The sequence below is a fragment of the Hydra vulgaris genome, chromosome 02, assembly GCF_038396675.1.
Source record: "Hydra vulgaris chromosome 02, alternate assembly HydraT2T_AEP".
Taxonomy (NCBI): domain Eukaryota; kingdom Metazoa; phylum Cnidaria; class Hydrozoa; order Anthoathecata; family Hydridae; genus Hydra; species Hydra vulgaris.
The window spans coordinates 23,344,153-23,365,843 of NC_088921.1; the positions used below are offsets into that span (position 1 = coordinate 23,344,153).

Genomic DNA, 21,691 nt, shown 5'->3' on the forward strand with positions numbered 1-21,691 from the left:
AGCCCTAGGATACATTTCTTGGTATGTTACAAAAAACCGAAACAGGCGAAGGAACAAAACTTTATTATAAAAAATATATTCTGCAAATGACATTGCAGAATGTCATAATTCATTGACATTGCCTGTCAATGAACCATGTTTTGTTATGTCATGTTTCATCCACTTACTGTTTAAGTAAGTCGAAAGTCATTGTGTAATATATTTATGCCAATATCTGACTTTTATGGTAGACTTTGCCAATATCTGACTTGTATGGTTACTTTTATAGACGAAAAGTAATTTTACGTAATATTTTGTTTAATAACTATAGTATTTCATATAATCCACGATCATCAAGAGAACCGAAACAAAAACTTTTTAAGTTGTCAAAGTAAATAGAATTTCATATTTTTTCATATTTGTATTTGTACCTAATCTATTGTTTTTTGTTCGCATATTGTTTATTAAGCTCATTTTATTTTTTTTCATTTTTTTCTAAAATGTCCTGCTTGACTCATATTGTTCGTCAATGAATCTGTAAAACAATTGTAAAATATTAGTAAATATTGGTTAGGATGAGCTGCTTGAGTCTTCAACATTAAATTATACCAAGTTGATTTTTGTTTGACTTAAATCAATACGTAAAATTAACACAAAAAAATATTTTTATAATATAAAATTTAATATTTTATTAGAGTTTTAAGAAATTTAAAAAAAAATGTAAACAATCGCATCAAAAGATTAGACGGAGTGGTCAGGTTTTATTGAAGTAAGAAAAAACGTAAGAAGAAATATAGGAGAATAAATATACAAAGATGTGTTGAACAGATGTTTGGAACCAAATAAAAGCACTATGTTAAAATATTGAATATGATATAAAGTAGTATAGCAATAAGGAGTGCGCACGCAATAAAACGCTAAATTCATACATCCTAGAAACACATATGCTACATACAAATTAGGTAAAACCAAATTAACAAAGATATTTTAACTGCACGAATAACAGCTGATACATATTTGGTAAAACCTAGAAAATGCTTAGATATAAAAATGTGTATATGAAACATCGCTAAAAGCTTTGAAATTATTTTTAGTAATTTATTAAGTTTTAATACTTTATTTACATCATTCTTTTATTCTTTGCATCGTTGTGTTTTAATGTTTATCATTAGATGCTTTTTATTAAGAACATTGCTAGAAGCAAACAGATTCTCAGTGAGTTGATTTTAGACATTTTAAAAAACCTCAACCAAGTAAATAGTGTTATGTCGCTAAGTAAAATGTGTTGAGTCGCCATTAATTACATCTATAGAAAATTTTGTCGAAATAGAAAACATAAACGTGTTTTAACAAAGTCAGCATTTTGAATTGAAATTGATTATATTTACAAGTGATATCACGTCGAAATCGATAACTTTAACAAACCCCCACCAAATAAGGTTTTTGTATTTACAACACTAACATTTTTTTTCGGCATCACAGGTAGCACAAAATTTTCTCTTTTCAAAATTCTGTTAATAAGTTTATTTCGTTCTTCGGGAAATTTGTACTTTGTTGCACCTTGCAATACAAGAGGAATACTATCAACGTTACATAAATTAGGTAATAAAATGGGAATATATTTTGATAAATTCTTTCGAGCAAATATATCATTTAGAATCAATTTGCTAACAAACGATATTTCTTTGGATTTTTCTACAAAAAAAGAAAATAACAAAAAAGTATAGTATATTAATATAAAGGGTTTTTTTTTAAATCAAATTTTTATAAAAAATATTCATATAATTCGATTTTTCTATAATAATATTTATAATAACTTTTATCAACTAATATCAAATGTTTATGTTTTTTTTAAAAGTTAGTAACTCCAATAAAAGCAGTGTGTAGAATAGCATTTTGTTTTGATGAATTATGTATCTTTTAGACACTTACTCCTATAAAAATTTACTTTGTACAAGTATTTAAAAATTTTATTTAAATATTTCAATGAATATATATTATGTATGCTTACATTGATCTTTGCATGGTCTATTACATTTGTTTGCATAAAAGCAAATACATGAAATATGTCAAGCAACTTAGAACACTAACACAATGTAAAAAAAAAGTAAATTATGCACAAACAGGTTCATTAAAAAAAAAATGAAATAAAAACACATCAACATTAAAATTTTTTTGTAAAATCATGCTACACCCATAACCTTTTAAATCCTAAGATTTGAAAAAAAAACCTAGAAAAACTGTTAAATAAAAAAATATCTTTAAAATTTTTGCTTAGGATTTAAAAAAATATCAAATAAAAAACAGTTGAAAGAACTTACCAGAATTGGCCACCAGCTGAAGTATTGAATTTGGGTTCTCATCAGATTTAAAGCAAAATTTTAAACCCGGACTGCAAACTAATAAAACATAATTGGCTTGATTAAATTTTTGATCAATGTATGATGCTTTATTGATATCAACATCATCAGCTGTTGAAGCATTAATTTTATATTTTTCTTGAAGAATTTGTACAAACTTGAACACATTACTTGTATGGCTTTCGTTATCAGGATAATAAACAACATATATCACAGGAGCAAGATCATCAAACTTTGATTTATTTAAAGCCTTTCTTATTGAATCTAAAAAAAAGTCTAATTATACCGATTGTACAATTTGCAATAATAAGGAATAAGATAATATATTATTTTAGATGTTTGTTTTATAACAAAAAATTATTTTTCTGACATAAAAAATTATATGTAAATTATACCCACAAACATTGTTGAAAGAACTCTTTTTAAATGAAAATTTTTCAAAGCTTGATACAAGTTAAATTATAATTGAGCAAGAATCTACATGAACGAAATACGAATGATATTTTTAAAGCAGTCTATAGTTATAGAATTTATTGCGAGTTATAAACTTGGACTCATCAAAAAATTACTCCCATCGTAACTTAATGATTGCACTAACCATTGGGTTTTAGCAACACAGTAATACATTTAAAATTTAAAAACATACAGTGGTTTCACTAGTGTAACTAAATTATTAGTTACGCAAGGTAAAATATACAGTAATATCTAACCAATAAGTGTTTTTCTTTCAAAAATAAAATATTTATTACTATTTTTTAAACTATTTAAGAAAATGTTTATTAGTGTTTGATTTGACAAAGCTATAGCAGCAATTACTGTTTGCTTCCTTCTTGGCACATTGTGATCATTATGCCAGACATTATTTAATGTCTCCATAAGACTTTTTATGTTGGTTAAAATTTCCTGCACATTTTAACAATAATTCCACAAATAAACTGATTGACATGATTGAAATTTGATTTGCAGAAATTTTTTTAGTTTTACTTAAAGCTTCAAACCATCAAAAATAATAGGATTGAAAAGATTTGGTTCAACATTTTTAGCTAACTTTTACAAGTAGATTGAGCATAAATAGACAGTGTAAAAAACAAACTAAAAACCACATCTCTTTTCGATTGTTTACTCTATAAATCTATCAAGTCTCTTTATAAACCTGTTAAAAAAATGTTAAACTTGAAAACGTGTTTATTAAATTTTTTTTTTTAGTAATACTAATAGAAAAAGAAATCAAAAAATACAACTTTTATAAAGAAATATTCACATATAACAAATATTCACATATACAAATATTTAAAGTGATTTCCTGCTTAGACTCTTCTACAGCTTATGGCCCGAACAACATATCTGTTCCTGTCTTGCCGGACCGGAGCTATTATCTATACTTTCAAAACTATTCAACAAGTGCTTATCAGAGTCTTGTTTTCCGGCCTGCTGGAAAGCGGTATCTGTTATCCCTATTTTCAAAAATTCTGGAGAGCGATCTGATTCATCTAACTACCATTCCATTAGTCTTGTTCCTATCATAAGCAAGGTTTTTGAATCTTTAATTGACAAATACTTAATCTCTTATCTTGAATTAAATAACTTACTTTCTGATCATCAATATGGATTTCGATCTTCTTGTTCTACAGCTGATTTGCTAACAGTAATAACTAATTGTTTTTATTGTGCATTAAATAAAGGTGGAGAGGTTAAGGCCATCGCTCTTAACATTTCTAAAGCTTTTGATAAAGTCTGGCGTGCTGGTCTTCTCCATAAGCTTTCTTCTTACAAAGTATCTGATAACATCTTTAAGATTATTGAAGTATAAAAGTTGCCTTTGATGGACAGTACTCTTCTTCTTACTGTCTCTTCAGGTGTTCCTCAAAGTTCAACCCTTAGCCCTATACTCTTTTTAAATTACATTAACGATCTTCCAGATATTCTCACATCCAAGGTGGCATTGCTCGCTGATGATACTACCATTTATTCTTGTCATGATAAGAAGCCAAACCTCTCTGATTGCTTGGAGGAGGCATTTGAGCTTGAAAAGAATCTCACTTCTGCTACAGCAATGAGCTCACAGTGGCTGGTGAACTTTAATTCAGATAAAACTCAGTTTTTTTCAGCCAATCATTATCGCAATGATTTAGATCTTCCTATATCGCAATGATTTAGATCTTCCTATAATTTATAAACGGTAACGTACTTGATGAGTCATGTTCCTAAAGAGCTAGCGTCTCTTGTGCCACCAATTAAAACTCATTCTCGAGTTACTCGTCATTCAATTAAGTGTGATCATTTTTCTGTGACTGTTCCTAATGCTCCAAAAACTCTTATTCCTCTAGTTTTTTTCCTCAAACATCATTTCTTTGGAATTCGCTTTCTTCATCTTGCTTTCCTGATTAATATATTTTGCAATCTTTTAAGTCGTCTCTCAATCGTTATCTTGCTCTACAATCTTCATTTTTTCTCTACACTCCATTAAGCTTAACAAATTGATATGAATAGTTAATTAAAAAATGTAAACTAATTGTTTAAACTTTTTTCCAATTAAAGAGTTTTTTTACTAGCTGCTGTAAGCCATGTTTTTTTGCATTGTTATTAAGGCTTTGTACTAAACAAAGTCATATGAATTGTTTTATTTAAACAAATTCAATTAAATGGTTCTGAGGTTAGATGGTAGTAGGGTTTCATCAAACATGTGGTAGCTTTCTGAAAGGCTGATTCCAGCTGTAAAATCTCAGTTAGTGCTTTTAGAGTGCAATCAAACACACTTTATCATTGCACTACTTACTAGCATAAAGCTGACTAGGATAATCTTTGTGATTTTCTTTGAGAAGGTCTTCGGACTGATGCCTCTTGGCTGATAACTGTGCCTCCTATATAACTCCTAAGATCCAGGCAGTTATGTAAGCTTTTAACCCTTTTTGTTGGTTTTATATAAAACGTCATTCTACCCCATGGTTCCCATAGTTTTCATCTTCTTGCACAGATGTTATTTCTAACCATAATCATTTTATTTTTATTGAGAAAACAATTTTTTATTATAGCAATGAAAAAAGTGCTGTCTTACACCTAACTCCAATACTTTCAATTTACTAAATCTCATATTTTATCTCAAAAAATAGGTTCTAGAGACTTTTGGAAAATCTTCAACAGCATCATTAACAAATGGTAAGTCTAACATTCCATCTTTAATACATGGTTTGGTCATCTTACAACTAAGGCTTCCATTGCTAAAGTTATTTCATTCTTGAAAGCTTTTATTGCTTTTGGTCCAGACAACATTCATGTCATAGTCTTACAAAAGTGATCTCCAGAACTCTTTTCGATTCTATCTAAATTAATTCTAATAAATGCTTGACTGAATCTTACTTTCCTGGCTGCTGGAAAATGGCATCTGTGGTTCAAACTTTTAAAAAACTCTGGAGAACACTTAGACCCCTCTAACTACCATCCAATCTTTTATTGTTTAAATTATTAAAAAAAAAATTTTAATTAGTCTTCTTCTACTGTTAGCAAAATCTTTGAGTTATAAATTAACAAATTTCTAAAAGCTTATGTTGAGTCTAATAACTAAATAAATTCTCTAAAAATCAATACAAATATTAAAGCTCTCGTTCTACAGCTGACTTATTAACTATTATAACAGAAAGAATCTATTGCCCATTAGAAAGAGGTAGCAAGGCAAGGGCTATTGCTCTTGATATATCAAAGGCTTTTGATAAAGCCTGGCATGCTGATCTTCTACATAGTCTATAAGTCTATAAGCTACAAGTCTATAAGCTAGTCTATAAGATTTTGAAGCTTCTACAAGTAGTGTCTTCAGAATCAGGAGGTATAAGGTTCCATGAATGCTTGGAAAACTTATTGATTGTTTATTTACAATTAAAAAAAAATTGTAATTTAAGAAAAGCAACATTAAAAACAAGGACCAGATAATTGGTTGAAAATTAATTTACCTCAAATTAGTTAAAAATAAAAATCTATAAAATAGGTCAAAAAATAAAACCGTTGAAAACAAAAACGTCATAAATTGGTTGAAAGTAAAAGACTATAATCTTTTGAAAACAATTTAGGCCTCAGTAGGTTATCTGAAAGTTAGTTCCACTTGTTTGTAGATGTTCTTTTTGTAGAACAATTTAGTAGATTTTTTGTAGGTCTAACTATCTGACAAGGTAAAGTCAAACCCTTAGAACAGACAGCCAATTTTTCTCCTCTGTAACAGTTAAGAACTTGCTGTTTTAACTGTTTTTAAGCTTGCAATTTTAACTACAACAAAACACACATATTTACTGTAAACAATTATCACAATATTGGTGATATTACTAAATTGATGAAAAATACTCTTACTGAGTCCTTTACTTTACATCTTCTCATATTATAATTCACTACCAAACCCAAATGGAAACCATAAATACAATCCATTGGAAAGTTAGCATCTGCTAAGGTTGCATTTCTTTATCATGCTTGTCATTTTTTTACTACCAATAACAGCCTCTACCTCTACAAATTTTTATTGGTCCCTGTATGGAATATTGCTGCCATATTTGGTTCTTTTTATTTTTATTTTTTTTCAAATAAAATTATTTTTTCATGCTTATTTGCCTATGCCACAATCTTTTTACTTCATATTTCAATAAAAAAAGGTTCTTCAATCTTTAAATCGAAGAGTTAACCTTAAATAAACTTTAAAATTATTATACGAAAGATTTAAATTTTAAAGTAAATAAACAGTAAAAAACATAGATAAGTAAGTGTAAAAAACTAAGACAAATAAAAATTATAAATATAAGAAAAACTAAGCTAATATAATTTTTTTTTAAATATTCCTAGCTCCTTCATCAATAGTTTTAGCATCTCTAGTTTTCAATTTAAGCAATGCAAATTTCTTGCACCACATATGTGGAGCAAACTTGAACTTTGATTTTTAAATCAAAGTTTTCTAGGCTTATAGATCTTATTTTTTTCAATTTTTGTTATACTATATTTACATATTGCAAAAATAATTCAGAACAAAAATCCAAAAAATAAGATCGAGAGGCTTAGAAAACTTTGATTTAAAAATCCACATTCATTTTGACACACAAAAAACTTACCATCATGTGTACTGTTTGAAATTAAATTTTCAGAAAAAACAGACTGTGAACTTTCTAAACTCAACAATGTAGTGTTAGATGCAAACCGTTTTAATGATTCTTGATTTGCTGCAAGTCCAACATCTCTTTCTATATTATTCTCGTGTATTGCTAAAAAAGATTTCAAAAATTATTATCAACAATAAAAGTATTTTCTTCTAACATTTTAAATACTAACATTGTTAAAAATACTAACAATAACAAATAAGAGAACTATTAAAAAAAAAAAAGAAAAAAAGCTGACCTTTAACAGCATCATCTAAAACTTCCACTGCATCTAATCTTCCCATGCCATAAATTTCATTCCTTAAGACCTGCAATGTAGCATTTTGATTTTTTCGTACCCATGACTCTAGCATATATATAAAAGGGTACGATTTTTCTGTAATATAGTCAATCTCAGAAATAGTAAAACCTAATCGCCCAGCAAGTTCTGCAACATTTTTTCCCAGAGCATTTGGAGGTGACAAAAGTACATCTAATATTATATACAAGCAAATTATCTCAATGCACATACAAATTAAATAACATTTAATATTATATACAAACAAATAACCTAAACTCAAACATACGTTTGTACAAACATACATACAAAGTACATCTAATATGAGAAGTAAGTTTTTTTTCCAGGCTTTTATTGTTGATTTTGAGAAATCAACAAAAAAAAACTGGACTACTTATGGACTAAGCATGCAACAACAGGAATTGCTACTTTTGCTATCTATTATTAGAGGTGTGCAGGAACCAGTTTATGCAGAGTCTCCGATTCTGGGTACCTAGAAGAAAAAACCAGTTCCGAGTCTGGTGCCCAGCACCGATTCCAAATTAAAAAGATGGAATAAATGCTTGAGAAATCTCTTGCATTGAATTGTTTTTTCACAAAATAACGCTGATTAATTTGCAAGTTTCTTAATATTAAATAATAACCAATAGGTTGTTAATATTTATAATAAGGGGTCATCCATAAAGTACATATGCTTTTATTTAAACCTTTCTCCTCCCCCGCATTTTGATATACACTTTTTCAAGTACCCTTCACCTCCCTAAAAGTACCTTCGCTTTTAACCTACCAACTACCCAATATTTTATGATATTTTTTTTAATTTAGCATTTCCTTAATTTTATAATTTACCCTTGGCCCCATCTCATATACACCATTTGCAGACCCTTTCTCCCCTGTCCGAGTGTACGTACTTTATAGACGATCTCTAACTTGCCGTTTAATGTTGTTAATGCCAAAATCATCAAGAGAGCTTTAAAATTAAAAATAACTCTATCAACTTCAAAAAATACTGTTCCGACTAGCTAATTTTCATTTTATAACTGTGGTATTCTATATAACTTATATTTTTTTGTAATTTATTGCCAAATAATCACTTATATGCGTTAATTAATCAAAAGTTATGTTACGAAAAATAAAAGATTAAGAGAGACAGAATTAAAAAAAATAATAATAATAATAAGTTAAATTTTTCCACTGCAGTGTAAATAAAATGAATAAAATATTTTAAGTGAGACATGTCTTTATTGAGTAAATAGGGCTTTGTTGTTATTGACTCCATAACACTCTTAGACTTATATCAAAAAGTTTTTCGACACAATTCAAAGTACCACTTAAATATATAGTTACAGGATTTAAGGTAAATGTTTATAAAAAATTTCTTTCAAGATACCTGGTGCCGGGCACTGCAAAAAAATAGTCCATTCAGGTACCCAGGAAAATGGCTGAATTACCCCTGGATCCAAACCGAGTACCCAGCACATCACTATCTATTATTTGGACTGAGAATCTATTAATAGATCTAATATTTAAATAGATAATAGATTTCAGTATATAAAATTTGGAAATGGAATAAACTCAAAAACTTTATTTTTGTGACTCAGCACCTTTTGAAAATTCACTCCTAATATTATAAAAAAACAAAACAATTTTACCACAGTTCATATCTTAATTAGATGAACTTTATTTTTTAATTCTTCCAGGAACATTACTAGAATTTAAAAAATTTAACTAACCTTGAATTATAAAGTGATTTTTTCTTTGATGATTTCATAGGAAACGAGTTAGCATTGTTAAAATGATATTGATCAATACTAATAGTCTACTATATTCTCAGTGCTATAGCAAGTGCAAAAAACTGTAGTAAGGTGGAACTAGTTAAAAATTTTCTCAGACATGAAAAAAAGTCATACATGTTTGGCTTATTGCATTTCAATTTTTTTTTTTTCCATTGATGACATACTAATTATAATTAGTGTGTCATCAATGACAAAAAAAGTCTTGTATTTTCGTAAACAGGAAATGCCATTTTGAGCCTTTTTTTTAAACATAAATTTAAACAAAATTGTTAATTTTTTTTTATGTTAAAATTGTAGGTTATATATATAATTTGAAGAATAATTTATTTTTTGCATAAGCTATCTTTAGTTAAGCTTAAGGTTTCAAAATGTATAAATGGTGAGTTTTATCGCTGTTCAAAGTTGGAGTTATGACATTTTTTTTAAAATTGTAAGTATAATATATTGTTAAAAAAATAATTTAATGCCAAGTAAAATGTTGCTCAGAAGAAATAAGAATTCTAGAAATAGAAGGTTATTATGTAGTAATTTCTATGATTTATTGAATTTATGGAGAATTTGAATACACAATATTTGTTTTTCAGCAAAACAATTTAAATTCATATCTAGAAAAAAAGACATTGCACCAAAAATTAATACTAATACTCTTATGTAGTGTTTTGATGTATTTACTTTCAGACTCAAGAGTAATGATATAATCTACTTTTTTGACTTTTTACAGTTTTACAGAAGCAATAAAGATAATTAAAATGGATTTTAAAATTCACAATGTTTTTTATTAAAAACATCGTGAAATTTAATGATAAACAACAAGTTTAACATATCATGCAACTATGTGAGAAGACAAGTAGGGCTAAGGTATGTCAACAATTACATGGTACCTACAGTAAAACATCCACTTCCTACAATTTATATTGTAGAGGGTGGGTGTTTTCATATACTTTCATTTTATTTTGAATGGCAAAACCAATAATTTTCAATTATATATTGAAAATCTAAGAGAAAAGCTGCTCCTTAGTATGATATCTAACAACAATCAATAATCTAAAAACAGTAATCTTCCAACAGGACAATGCGTCCTGACACACCTTCAAGCTAATGCAGAGCTTTTTCAAGAAGAACAAGATTTGTGCACTTGACTAGTCAAAAAACAGTCCTGACCTCAATCTGAATGTAAACCTGGACAATCTCAAACAAAAATTCAGAAGTAAAGTGGCTCAGAATATATAGGTTTGCAACAACAAAAAAATTGAAGTTAGGGTAAAAGAGATATCACCAGACTGGTGTCTAAAACTAGTCCACAGTATGCCTATTTTAAAAATTGAGGTTATATATTGTCAAGCCTCTATTTTGAAAAACCATGGATATTATACAAAATATTATTTCGCCATATTTTTTGGATAATTTTTTTAATAACTGTGTTCTTGCGCTTCTTGGTTATATATATATATATATATATATATATATATATATATATATATATATATATATATATAGAGAGAGAGAGAGAGAGAGAGAGAGAGAGAGAGAGAGAGAGAGAGAGAGAGAGATAGAGAGAGAGAGTGAGAGAGAGGGAGGGAGAGGGATAGTTAAGTCTTTCATCTTTTGATAGTATTTTGCCTAACTCAAGGATCAAATTAAAGAAACAGCTCGTTGAATGTGCCAAAAGAAATTTCACTATTGGTTCAGTTAACAGAATATTAAGACTGCCCATATGATGGGTTGTTGTAGATAGCTGTATATGCACTTTTTATTTACTCTTTATTTAAGTTTTATCTATGGGTTTTATCCCTATTAATATGTATATGATGTTAGAACTAAATATATTAATAATAATAAAAATAATTTTAATTTTGTTTTTTTTTTTCACTTTTTTTTATATATCTTTTGGTTTTCTTGACCTTAATGCATTTATATTCTGCTGTTTATGTTATTTATATATAAATATATATATATATATATATATATATATATATATATATATATATATATATATATATATATATATACTTTATGTAATTAAATGAATAAAAAAAACTAAATAGCGGGACTTAAAGTTTCATGCCCGAAGGCAATCATCAGCTGTGAATACAAACAAAAAACGTCCATTTTTATTCATTAAATTACATAAAGTATAAATTGCTCTATTATTTGATAATATTGAGCACTGTCATACGAACACGAGTTTTTGTATTTTACACCGCAATACTAACCTCACTTATATATATATATATATATATATATATATATATATATATATATATATATATATATATATATATATATATATATATATATATATATATATATATATATATAAATATATATAGATATATATATATATATATGTATATATATATATATATATATATATATATATATATACATGTATGTATGTATATATATATATATATATACATATATATATATATGTATATATATATATATGTATATATATATATATATACATATATATATATATATATATATACCTATATATATATATATATATATATATATATATATATATATATATATATATATATACATGTATGTATGTATATATATATATATATATATATATACATATATATATATATGTATATATATATATATATGTATATATATATATATATATACATATATATATATATATATATATATATATACCTATATATATATATATATATATATATATATATATATATATATATATATATATATATATATATATATATATATATATATATATATATATATACATATAGATCTATAGTTTGTTGTCTTTGAGAAGAGCGTAAGGAAAAAAGTGATTCTTACGCCAACACATACGTCACTTTTAATTACTTTTGACTTTCGTCCAACATTTGCGTGTTGGACGAAAGTCAAAACCATTAATTTAATTACAAACAATCATTTTTTTAAAAAACCACAAGAACGCAAATTTAATTGACCAGAATGTTTTTAAAAGCATTCTGAATGTTTTTAACAATATAAACAATGCTTTTATTTTTATTTTTTTTAATAAAATGTTTTTATTTTTAATTTTTTTAATAAAATGTTTTTATTTTTATTTTTTTTACTGTAAATCATGCGCGGAGTGTTGCTACATCGACTATCTTATAGCCTGACTCGCAAGGGAGTGCTGCTACATCGACTGACAAATAGCCTGATTCGCAAGGGAGTGCTGCTACATCGACTGACAAATAGCCTGACTCGCAAGGGAGTGCTGCTACATCGACTGACAAATAGCCTGACCCGCAAGGGAGTGCTGCTACATCTACTATCTTGTAGCCTGACCCACAAGGGAGTGCTGCTACATCGACTGAGGATTTGGTTGGGGCAGGCAGTCTATCAATTAATTAAAAAAAATAATTCCGGTCTTGCATTTTAATTTTTACTTTTTGTCAACAAAATACGGAAAAAACTTTCAGACAACATCTAAGGGTTCTATATATATATACATGTATGTATGTATGTATATATATATATATATATATATATATATATATATATATATATATACATATATATATATATATATATATATATATATATATATATATATGTATGTATATATATATATATATATATATATATATATATATATATATATATATATATATATATATATATATATATATATATATATATACATATAGATCTATAGTCTGTTGTCTTTGGGAACAGCGTAAGGAAAAAAGTGATTCTTACACCAACACATACGTCACTTTTAATTACTTTTGACTTTCGTCCAACATTTGCGTGTTGGACGAAAGTCAAAACCATTAATTTAATTACAAACAATCATTTTTTTTAAAAACCACAAGAACGCAAATTTAATTGACCAGAATGTTTTTAAAAACATTCTGAATGTTTTTAACAATATAAACAATGCTTTTATTTTTATTTTTTTTAATAAAATGTTTTTATTTTTAATATTTTTAATAAAATGTTTTTATTTTTAATTTTTTTAACAAAATGTTTTTATTTTTAATTTTTTTAATAAAATGTTTTTATTTTTATTTTTTTTACTGTAAATCATGCGCGGAGTGTTGCTACATCGACTATCTTATAGCCTGACTCGCAAGGGAGTGCTGCTACATCGACAGACAAATAGCCTGACTCGCAAGGGAGTGCTGCTACATCGACTGACAAATAGCCTGACCCGCAAGGGAGTGCTGCTACATCTACTATCTTTTAGCCTGACCCGCAAGGGAGTGCTGCTACATCGACTGAGGGTTTGGTTGGGGCAGGCAGTCTATCAATTAATTAAAAAAAATAATTCCGGTCTTGCATTTTAATTTTTACTTTTTGTCAACAAAATATGGAAAAAACTTTCAGACAACATCTAAGGGTTCTATATATATAAATATATATATTTATATATATATATATATATATATATATATATATATATATATATATATATATATATATATACATATATATATATATATATATATATATATATATATGCATATATATATATATGCATATATATATATATGCATATATATATATGTATATATGTATATATATATAATATATATATGTATGTATGTATATATATATATATGCATATATATACATATGTATACATATATATACATATGTATACATATATATATATATATATATATATATATATATATATATATATATACATATATACACACACACATATATATATTTATTTAGCAACTTAATGCTAGTTTAGTAACTTTTACAAAATAAATGTTCGCTTAATAAATTGATTATTCTTTAATGTTTGAAGTAGTTTTTTTTAAATTTTTCAGAGTCCAGTTGAACAAAGCCGCAAGCTATTTCCTGGTATAGTTTTAAACCGCACACAAACAGTGAATTTTGCCCTGCTCTATTATATTAGCTACTTTTATGAAAATAACTAGCTTGTCTAGTATTATCTTGATGCATCTCACTATTTTTTAAATAGAACGGTTTAAATATATCATTTTCAGTTGATGTAACATTGTGAATGAAACAGAGTGATTTAAAAATTATTCTATTTTTTACACTAATCCAACCAAGCAATTTCAACATTTCTGTTTTAGGAGTTGACCAGTCACATTTTAATAATATTCTGATTGCTATGTTTTGTAGTTTTTCTAAGATATTTAAGTTATTAGTGTTTACATCAAGAATAATAGAAGCACAGTATTCATAGTGGGGAGAAATTATAGTTTGAAGGATAATCTTTTTGGTCCATTTAGTTCAATATTTGCTTAATCTACTAAGATATCCAGTATTCCTTGCAATTTTATTTGGATATATTTTATATATTCTGTAAAATTAAGTTGGTTAAGTTAACTACGCCATCCAATATAACTTTTATGTTATTGTTTTCTTTTTTTTGAATTTACAATAAGCATGGTCATGGACTTTTGAGTATTTAATTTGTTTGTGATTACTTTAAAAAGCATTTTTAAGTCTTGATTTAATTGAAAAACAGTTTTTTTGAATCATGCACCCTCAATACCAACCAATGTATCATCAGCAAACAAATTTACAAAAGAACGCTCAATTTTTGATGCAATATCATTCATGTAAATAATAAACAAGAGGTCCAAGTACATTACCCTGTGGAGCCCCTATATCACAAACCAGTTCACTAGATTCATCACTTTTTATTTTGACTACTTGAGTTTTCATTGAAAGATAGTCTTTAATCCAATTTAAAACTGTACCTTTAATTTTGTAACCTTGTAACTTTTCTATAAAAATCTTCCTATTAACGGTTTTGAATACCCTTTTAAGATCTAGCCTTACTGTAATAACAAATTTATTGTTATTCAAAAATGTTCTCCATTTAGAAAGCAGTAGTTGAATAGCTGATTCAGTTGATCTATTTTTTCTGAAACCAAATTGACTTTTATAAAAAATATTATTACTTTCAAAATAACTTGACAACTGCTTGTGAACAGCAATTTCTAATATTTTTTCATAAGTAGGAAGCATATTAATTGGTTTTAAATCTTGTGGTGACTTTGGCGATTTTAACTTTGGAATTGGAATTATTGTTGATTTTTTCCATTTAGAAGGGACTTTCCCAGTTTTTAACGATAAATTAATAATTTTTAATAATATACTTGAAAATGATGAGTATAATTCTTTGAAGATAATAACATTTAAGCCCTTGCACATTGAACTCTTGTTTTGTAATTGTTTCACTATATCATTTAAGTCTTGCTTAGTTAAAGGAATAAATTCAAAAAAATTACCATTTATTGATAAATATTACCACTTAGTGATAAATTTTCCATAGCATTATAATTCATATTGCTTTGAATTAACGTTTCAATATTTATGATACTTATATATATCTATATCTATATCTATATATATATATACACACACACACACACACACACACACACACACACACACACACACACACACACACACACACACACACACACACACACACACACACACACATAAACAACAGAATATGAATGCTTTAAGGTCAAGAAAATCAAAAGATACATTCAAAAAGTAAAAAAAAAACCCTCGTGGTCTCTGGTTTAGAAAATTAATTTTTTACATTTTTTTAAAGAAAGTTATTGTATAAAAATTTGAGAAAAAGATCCAGGTAAATTATCAATGATGCATGATGAGATTCAACTTAATGTGTTATAGCTTTATATATATTATTTATATACTTTATTTTGAAATGATTTTGGAGAAAAAACTGAAAATATTCTTATTTTTTAAATACTAATTTTATGCATTTTCAAAAGATGCATAAAAATTTTAAATCTGACTAATTTGAATTTTTCTGACTATTTACGCATTGCCAACTACACCTTTGTATATTCAAAACATTTAATTGCCAAATTTTGCAAAATTTGAACTTAAAATAATTAGGGCTTGCCTTCTTTATTTAAAAAAAAACTGTTCGATACAAACACACAAGCACTCACTGAGCTTTTTTAAGTAGTAATTGTCAACTTTAAGCAACGAACTGGCTGAATTAAACCCCATCCAAATTTGATATTAGAATTAGACAGCTACCATATTTTTCAAATACAAAAAGATTATTACTACCGACATTAACTAAACAACTGCTTTATCTGGCTTAGGGCGGATTTTCACAAGACGAAAATATTGATAAGCATGCGCAGATTAAACATTTCTGTAAAAGTTAATAGAAATGTTCTATCTGCGCATGCTTATCGACGAAAAAATTTGCTTCCCGCGAATATTTTCGTCTGGTGGAAATCCGCCTTTAAATATATCTTTGTGTAAAATTATAAAAGGGGTCTTTGTATAAAATTATAAAAGGGGTCTCTGGAAACATGGCCTGGAAGCAAAAGCTTTAGCCGTTAATCTCAGCATTAGTACCCAGCCTACTTTATGGTGAAGAAAATGTTTTTTCTTAGAAACTGCTCGGGTGATATGGACTTAACGAAATCAAAACGGCAACTGCAACGAGTAGGGTAATTACGCCAATTAACACACTTTTACAAGAAATGCCCGTTACAGAAAATTACTCAAGTATATGTTACATTTCTATATCAACTTTTAGAGAATTAAAAGCTCTGTCATTCTAAGTAAATTTTTTTGTGATTATAATAACACAAAAATCAATTAAATTAATTATAAAATCGTTAAAGTGAATTAAGAACCTCAACAAAAAATTATTGCTGAAAATATTATTTTTTTCGTTCATCTTGGTCAATTTCTTTAAGTTTAATACACGATCTAGCTTCTTTTTAGCAGAAATTTCTTTTTTTTTCTTTCAAAACTTCTTGTTTTTTAATTTTTCTCTTTTCACTAGCTACCTTTGCAGCCCTATCCTCAATCTTTGCATTATAAGCCTCCTCTGAGGTTAGAACAAAAAAATTTAAGTTAGAGTTTTTTTGTTTTATTTAATTTGTGGAGAATGATATGCAAGAACATCTGAATCTTTGTCTGATGGACAAATGATTGTCTGATGGAAGATCTGTTAATGTTTTGCAAAAAACTATTTTTTCATCATTTAAATCAAATGTTGGTTCAATTACTTCTACTTCTTCAAGCCTTGTTTCTGTCATATGTAATATATCAATATTTAGACCAATAATGTCTTGAAGAAAAAAATCAATAAACTGATTGTCTCATTTCTTCTACTGGTTTGGTTAAAGATAGTGAGTTGATTGTATATCTGTTCTCTGATAATTCAGGCAATAATGGAAGGTTGTTTACAATTGTCATGACACATACACTTTGAACTGGACCAGTATCTGAAATATGACTATCGAAAATATTTGGGATGTATGCCTCATTAGTAATAGCATCTGGATTAAACGGATAAATTCCACAAGGTCGAAATCCTGAGCGTATTATTGCATTAGTCAAAGCATATTTCCACGCTTTTGAAAATAAACCACAAAAGTTAGAATGCGACACTACTACACCTGGGTTCATCATTGAATGCAACACTACTACACCTGGGTTCATCATTGAATGGCAGACCTCAGAATAGGCAGTTTTCAGTGACCTAAAAATTGTTCTGTCTACCATAACTTCGCAATACTTTGTTGTGTCCAGCTCTTTTTAGACACACTCCGTGTTGCTCTACTAGGAGCATTTTCGGTATTAAAACCATAAAGGGTACGTACAGTTTTTCCTTTCCCTATTATATGAGGTGGTATGACTTGATTAGTTGCATTTATGCAACATATAACAGTAATTGTCTCTTTGTTGCCACTTGTTCGACTCTGAATGTATTTTGAGCCTTTTCTGGCAACAACATGTCCTGGTTTATGCTCTAGTTGCATCCCTGTTTTGTCCATGTTCCATATAAATTTTGGTTTGTCCAGTAAATTCTTGTTTTTTATTAGAACTTTTAAAGAAGTAAAATATTTTGAAACTTTAACTCTATCCAAACACATGTATTGTATAGAAGTTGTAGCTTCTGGACGACGAAGACTCACACAACCATGTCTCTTTTTAAGTAGCTGCTACAACTTTTCACCAGGTCGACCATTTTTAAAACTTATGTTATGTTTTTTAGCAACCTTAGCAGCATAAATGATAAATGTTTTTTTCCAAAACCAATTCCCATTTGGGCAGGATTGCCAGCATAATCAATTAGTTTTTTTTCAAGATCACCAAGCATTGGTTTTTTCCCTGGTTTTGCTCCTACTTTGGACTTTCTAGAGATCATTATTTGCAGAGTTGATCGTGGAACTTTATATGATACACTTGCTCTCCGTTGAGACATACTTGTTAAAACTGCATGTACTGCTAGTTTCATGTTATTCTCAGTCCACAGCATGCGTTTTTTTGTTATCCTTGTTGAAAAAGTTGGTTTCATGGTAACATTTGATTTATTTTCCAAAAGATTTTCACTTTTTTTTTTCATTTAATATTATAATCTTCTAAAAAATAAAAAAATATATGTTCATAGGGTACTTTTAGAAAAATCATATATTTTCATTAATGAAAAAATATCTTTATTAAATCAAAGTTATCGGAACATAATTAACTGTAATTATGATTAACTATAATTTTCTAAGTTCATTCAATTTCAAGTAGAATGAACTCTAATTAATTTAAAACTAGCTGAGATCAGACTCGTAAAAATATGGGTCATTGTAAGTTTATTCCAAACCATACTTTTCTATACTTTTTACTTATATATCCTAGCTTACTGGATCCGTAAAATACAAGTCTTTACCAAACCTACAATTTCTTTACATATCTATTCCACCAATTATTTATATACCTATTCTTTATTTACTTTAATATTTTTTAGTAAGACAATTTATTCTGAAAAAAACATTCAAGAGCAAAAAACTTAACATGTGCACCTTTTCCGCATACGTAGAGCTTATAAAAGACTTATAATTAAGTTTACTTTTCTGCTAAATGCTTTTCATTGATAGCTCAGTGGTTAAGGTGACACACAACTGAAAATAAGTTTTTTGAAAAAAATCAATTTTTTGATTTTTTGGTATTTTGATTCTATAATCATTCCTTCAACATATACAAAAACAATTATTCTTATAAAAAAAATATAACAAAAAAGTTGATTTAATAGCATTTTAGTAGTTGACAGTTAAAAATAAATTTCCTGACGCCTTAGCAACCATCCAACATTCGAGTTTTTATGAATTCAAAACAGTAAAATACACTTTACACTGCCCGAGAGTTGTGTAATATTGTAATTATATTGAACTTTATTAAATTAAAAATATAAAAATATATCGAAGATATTGAAAATAAGTAAATTACTGAAAATAATTTTTTTTTTTTTAATTTGAAACATCTTAGAGATTCTTTAATATGCAGAATTTCGAGTCCTTTGTTCTTTAGTGTTTGTTAATAGAAATACTTAAGAGAGATGCTTAGACAAATAATAACACATTTTGTAATTATTTTCTTGTTAAAGTAACTTCAGAGTGCACCTCAAAGTAAAACAAATTATAATACAAAAATTAAATTTTTTGTATTGTGTAAGGTTATTAAATTCTGCTTTTGGTTTTTCAGAATTGTATTAAAAATTATTCAAAGTTGCCAAGAATTTATACCACAAGGAAGTAAGGCTAGAATTAAACCCAAGATGGCTTTTATTTAAATTTAAAATGAACAGTTTTGAGTCAGATCTTAAAGATCTCTTAGATTTTCAAAAAAGATTTACTGACAGACCACCTTGACAAAGTTTCAAAAGAATATCTTTGAATCTGTCTTTCGTGAGCAGTACCGAGTCTCTGTTTCAGTTTTGGATAGCCTTGAAGAAATGCTCAAAGATGACACTGTTCATTGAGAAGTTCATGTAGTCCTGGACAGTTTGTTTTGTCAACGAGAGGAAGTTGCTCATTGGCCTGATCCTGTTGACAGCCTACCCAGTAAGATCTACCATGTAGCACAGATTCCAAGTAAGTGTGGTTGCATTGGCGGTGGTCACATACGAATCATCCTTCCATCAAAAGATGAAGATGCATTCTTTAATCGCCACCAGTTCAATTATTTAGAACTGGTGTTGATTAATGTTCTTTGTGACCCAGATTTGTTTATTTATTACGTTTACGCTAATGGTCCTGGACGATGGTATGATTCTAGGGTAGGTTTTAATTTTACTGAATTTGTAACAAATGAATTTGAGGTAATTCATCAATTATCTAAATAACAATATTTAAAAAAATAAATATCTATGTAAAAAATTATTGTGGCATATTAAGTCATATTAAGACTTTCTTATCTAAATCTGGTCTGTTAAAATGTCAAAAAATATTTTGTTTTAAAAAATGTTAAAACTTAAGAAACAAATGTATACTCTACAAATATATTATATAATCTGCACTGCCTATTCACCTCTAGAATATTTAGTACAATAATAACTAGCTAGTCTGAAAAATTTAGATTGCTTTTTCAAACATTTTAGGTGTTATGTGAATCAACACTTTGGGACGCTTTTAAAGTTCGAAGTTTGCAAATTTTTCCAGGAGCAGTTCTCTTAGGTGACCAAGGCTATACCTGTAATAATTGGCTCATTGCACCTTACAGTGACAATCAAACAGCTTTCAAGCGTCGGTTCAACAATGCACATCGAAAAACTAGAAATGTGATCGAGCGATGTTTAGGGATTTTGAAACACAGGTTTTACTCTACAATTTCCAATTTAATTTCGTAAGGCGGCAAAACTAATCCTATGTGCTTGTATGATTCACAACATGTGCATTAAAGTAGGAGATGAGGGAGAAAATCTTCCAGAAATACCTTCCACAGCCTTGTTCTTTCAAGTCAGAGATGACACTAAAGATGAAGTTCAAACAAGTGCACGCCGCGATCAAATTTTGCAGTTGTTCAGCTAATGTAAATTAAAAAAAAGTATTTCAATGAAACTAAAATAAATTATTATGTTTTTTCCTAGTTTATTATATTTTGCTTCGTTCAAATAAATATTTTATAGTTTGCTTGAATCGAATTCTAACGTTCTTATGTGCTCTCTCCATGTCAAGTTTTCGTCAAGTATCACTCCTAAAAACTTTAATGATGACTCTCTGATTATTTTAGAGTTACCAATATAAAGATCAGGAAGTTTTAATGGAATATTTTCTTTATTGTGAATTCTATGAAAAAAAGTATACTTAGTTTTATTTAAATTTAAGGACAATTTGTTTGCCTTAAACCATTCCGCTAGATTTA

At 27.6% G+C, this 21,691-nt stretch overlaps 2 protein-coding genes across 2 annotated transcripts; one reads left to right on the top strand and one right to left on the bottom strand.

Annotated features, from left to right (window-relative positions):
• Positions 1 to 1,063: 1,063 nt before the first annotated feature.
• Positions 1,064 to 16,656, bottom strand: LOC100205192 (uncharacterized). Its single transcript, XM_065790330.1, has 5 exons — positions 16,480 to 16,656; positions 7,704 to 7,937; positions 7,421 to 7,570; positions 2,301 to 2,603; positions 1,064 to 1,674 (listed from the first exon to the last, which is right to left on the bottom strand). The coding sequence occupies exons 1-5, from the start codon at positions 16,538 to 16,540 to the stop codon at positions 1,376 to 1,378; spliced, it is 1,047 nt and encodes a 348-aa protein (XP_065646402.1). The 5' UTR covers positions 16,541 to 16,656; the 3' UTR covers positions 1,064 to 1,375.
• A 2,471-nt stretch (positions 16,657 to 19,127) lies between these two features.
• LOC136075941 (putative nuclease HARBI1) lies at positions 19,128 to 21,357 on the top strand. The gene is made up of 4 exons (XM_065789390.1): positions 19,128 to 19,137; positions 20,323 to 20,648; positions 20,928 to 21,107; positions 21,178 to 21,357. The coding sequence occupies exons 1-4, from the start codon at positions 19,128 to 19,130 to the stop codon at positions 21,355 to 21,357; spliced, it is 696 nt and encodes a 231-aa protein (XP_065645462.1).
• Positions 21,358 to 21,691: the final 334 nt, after the last annotated feature.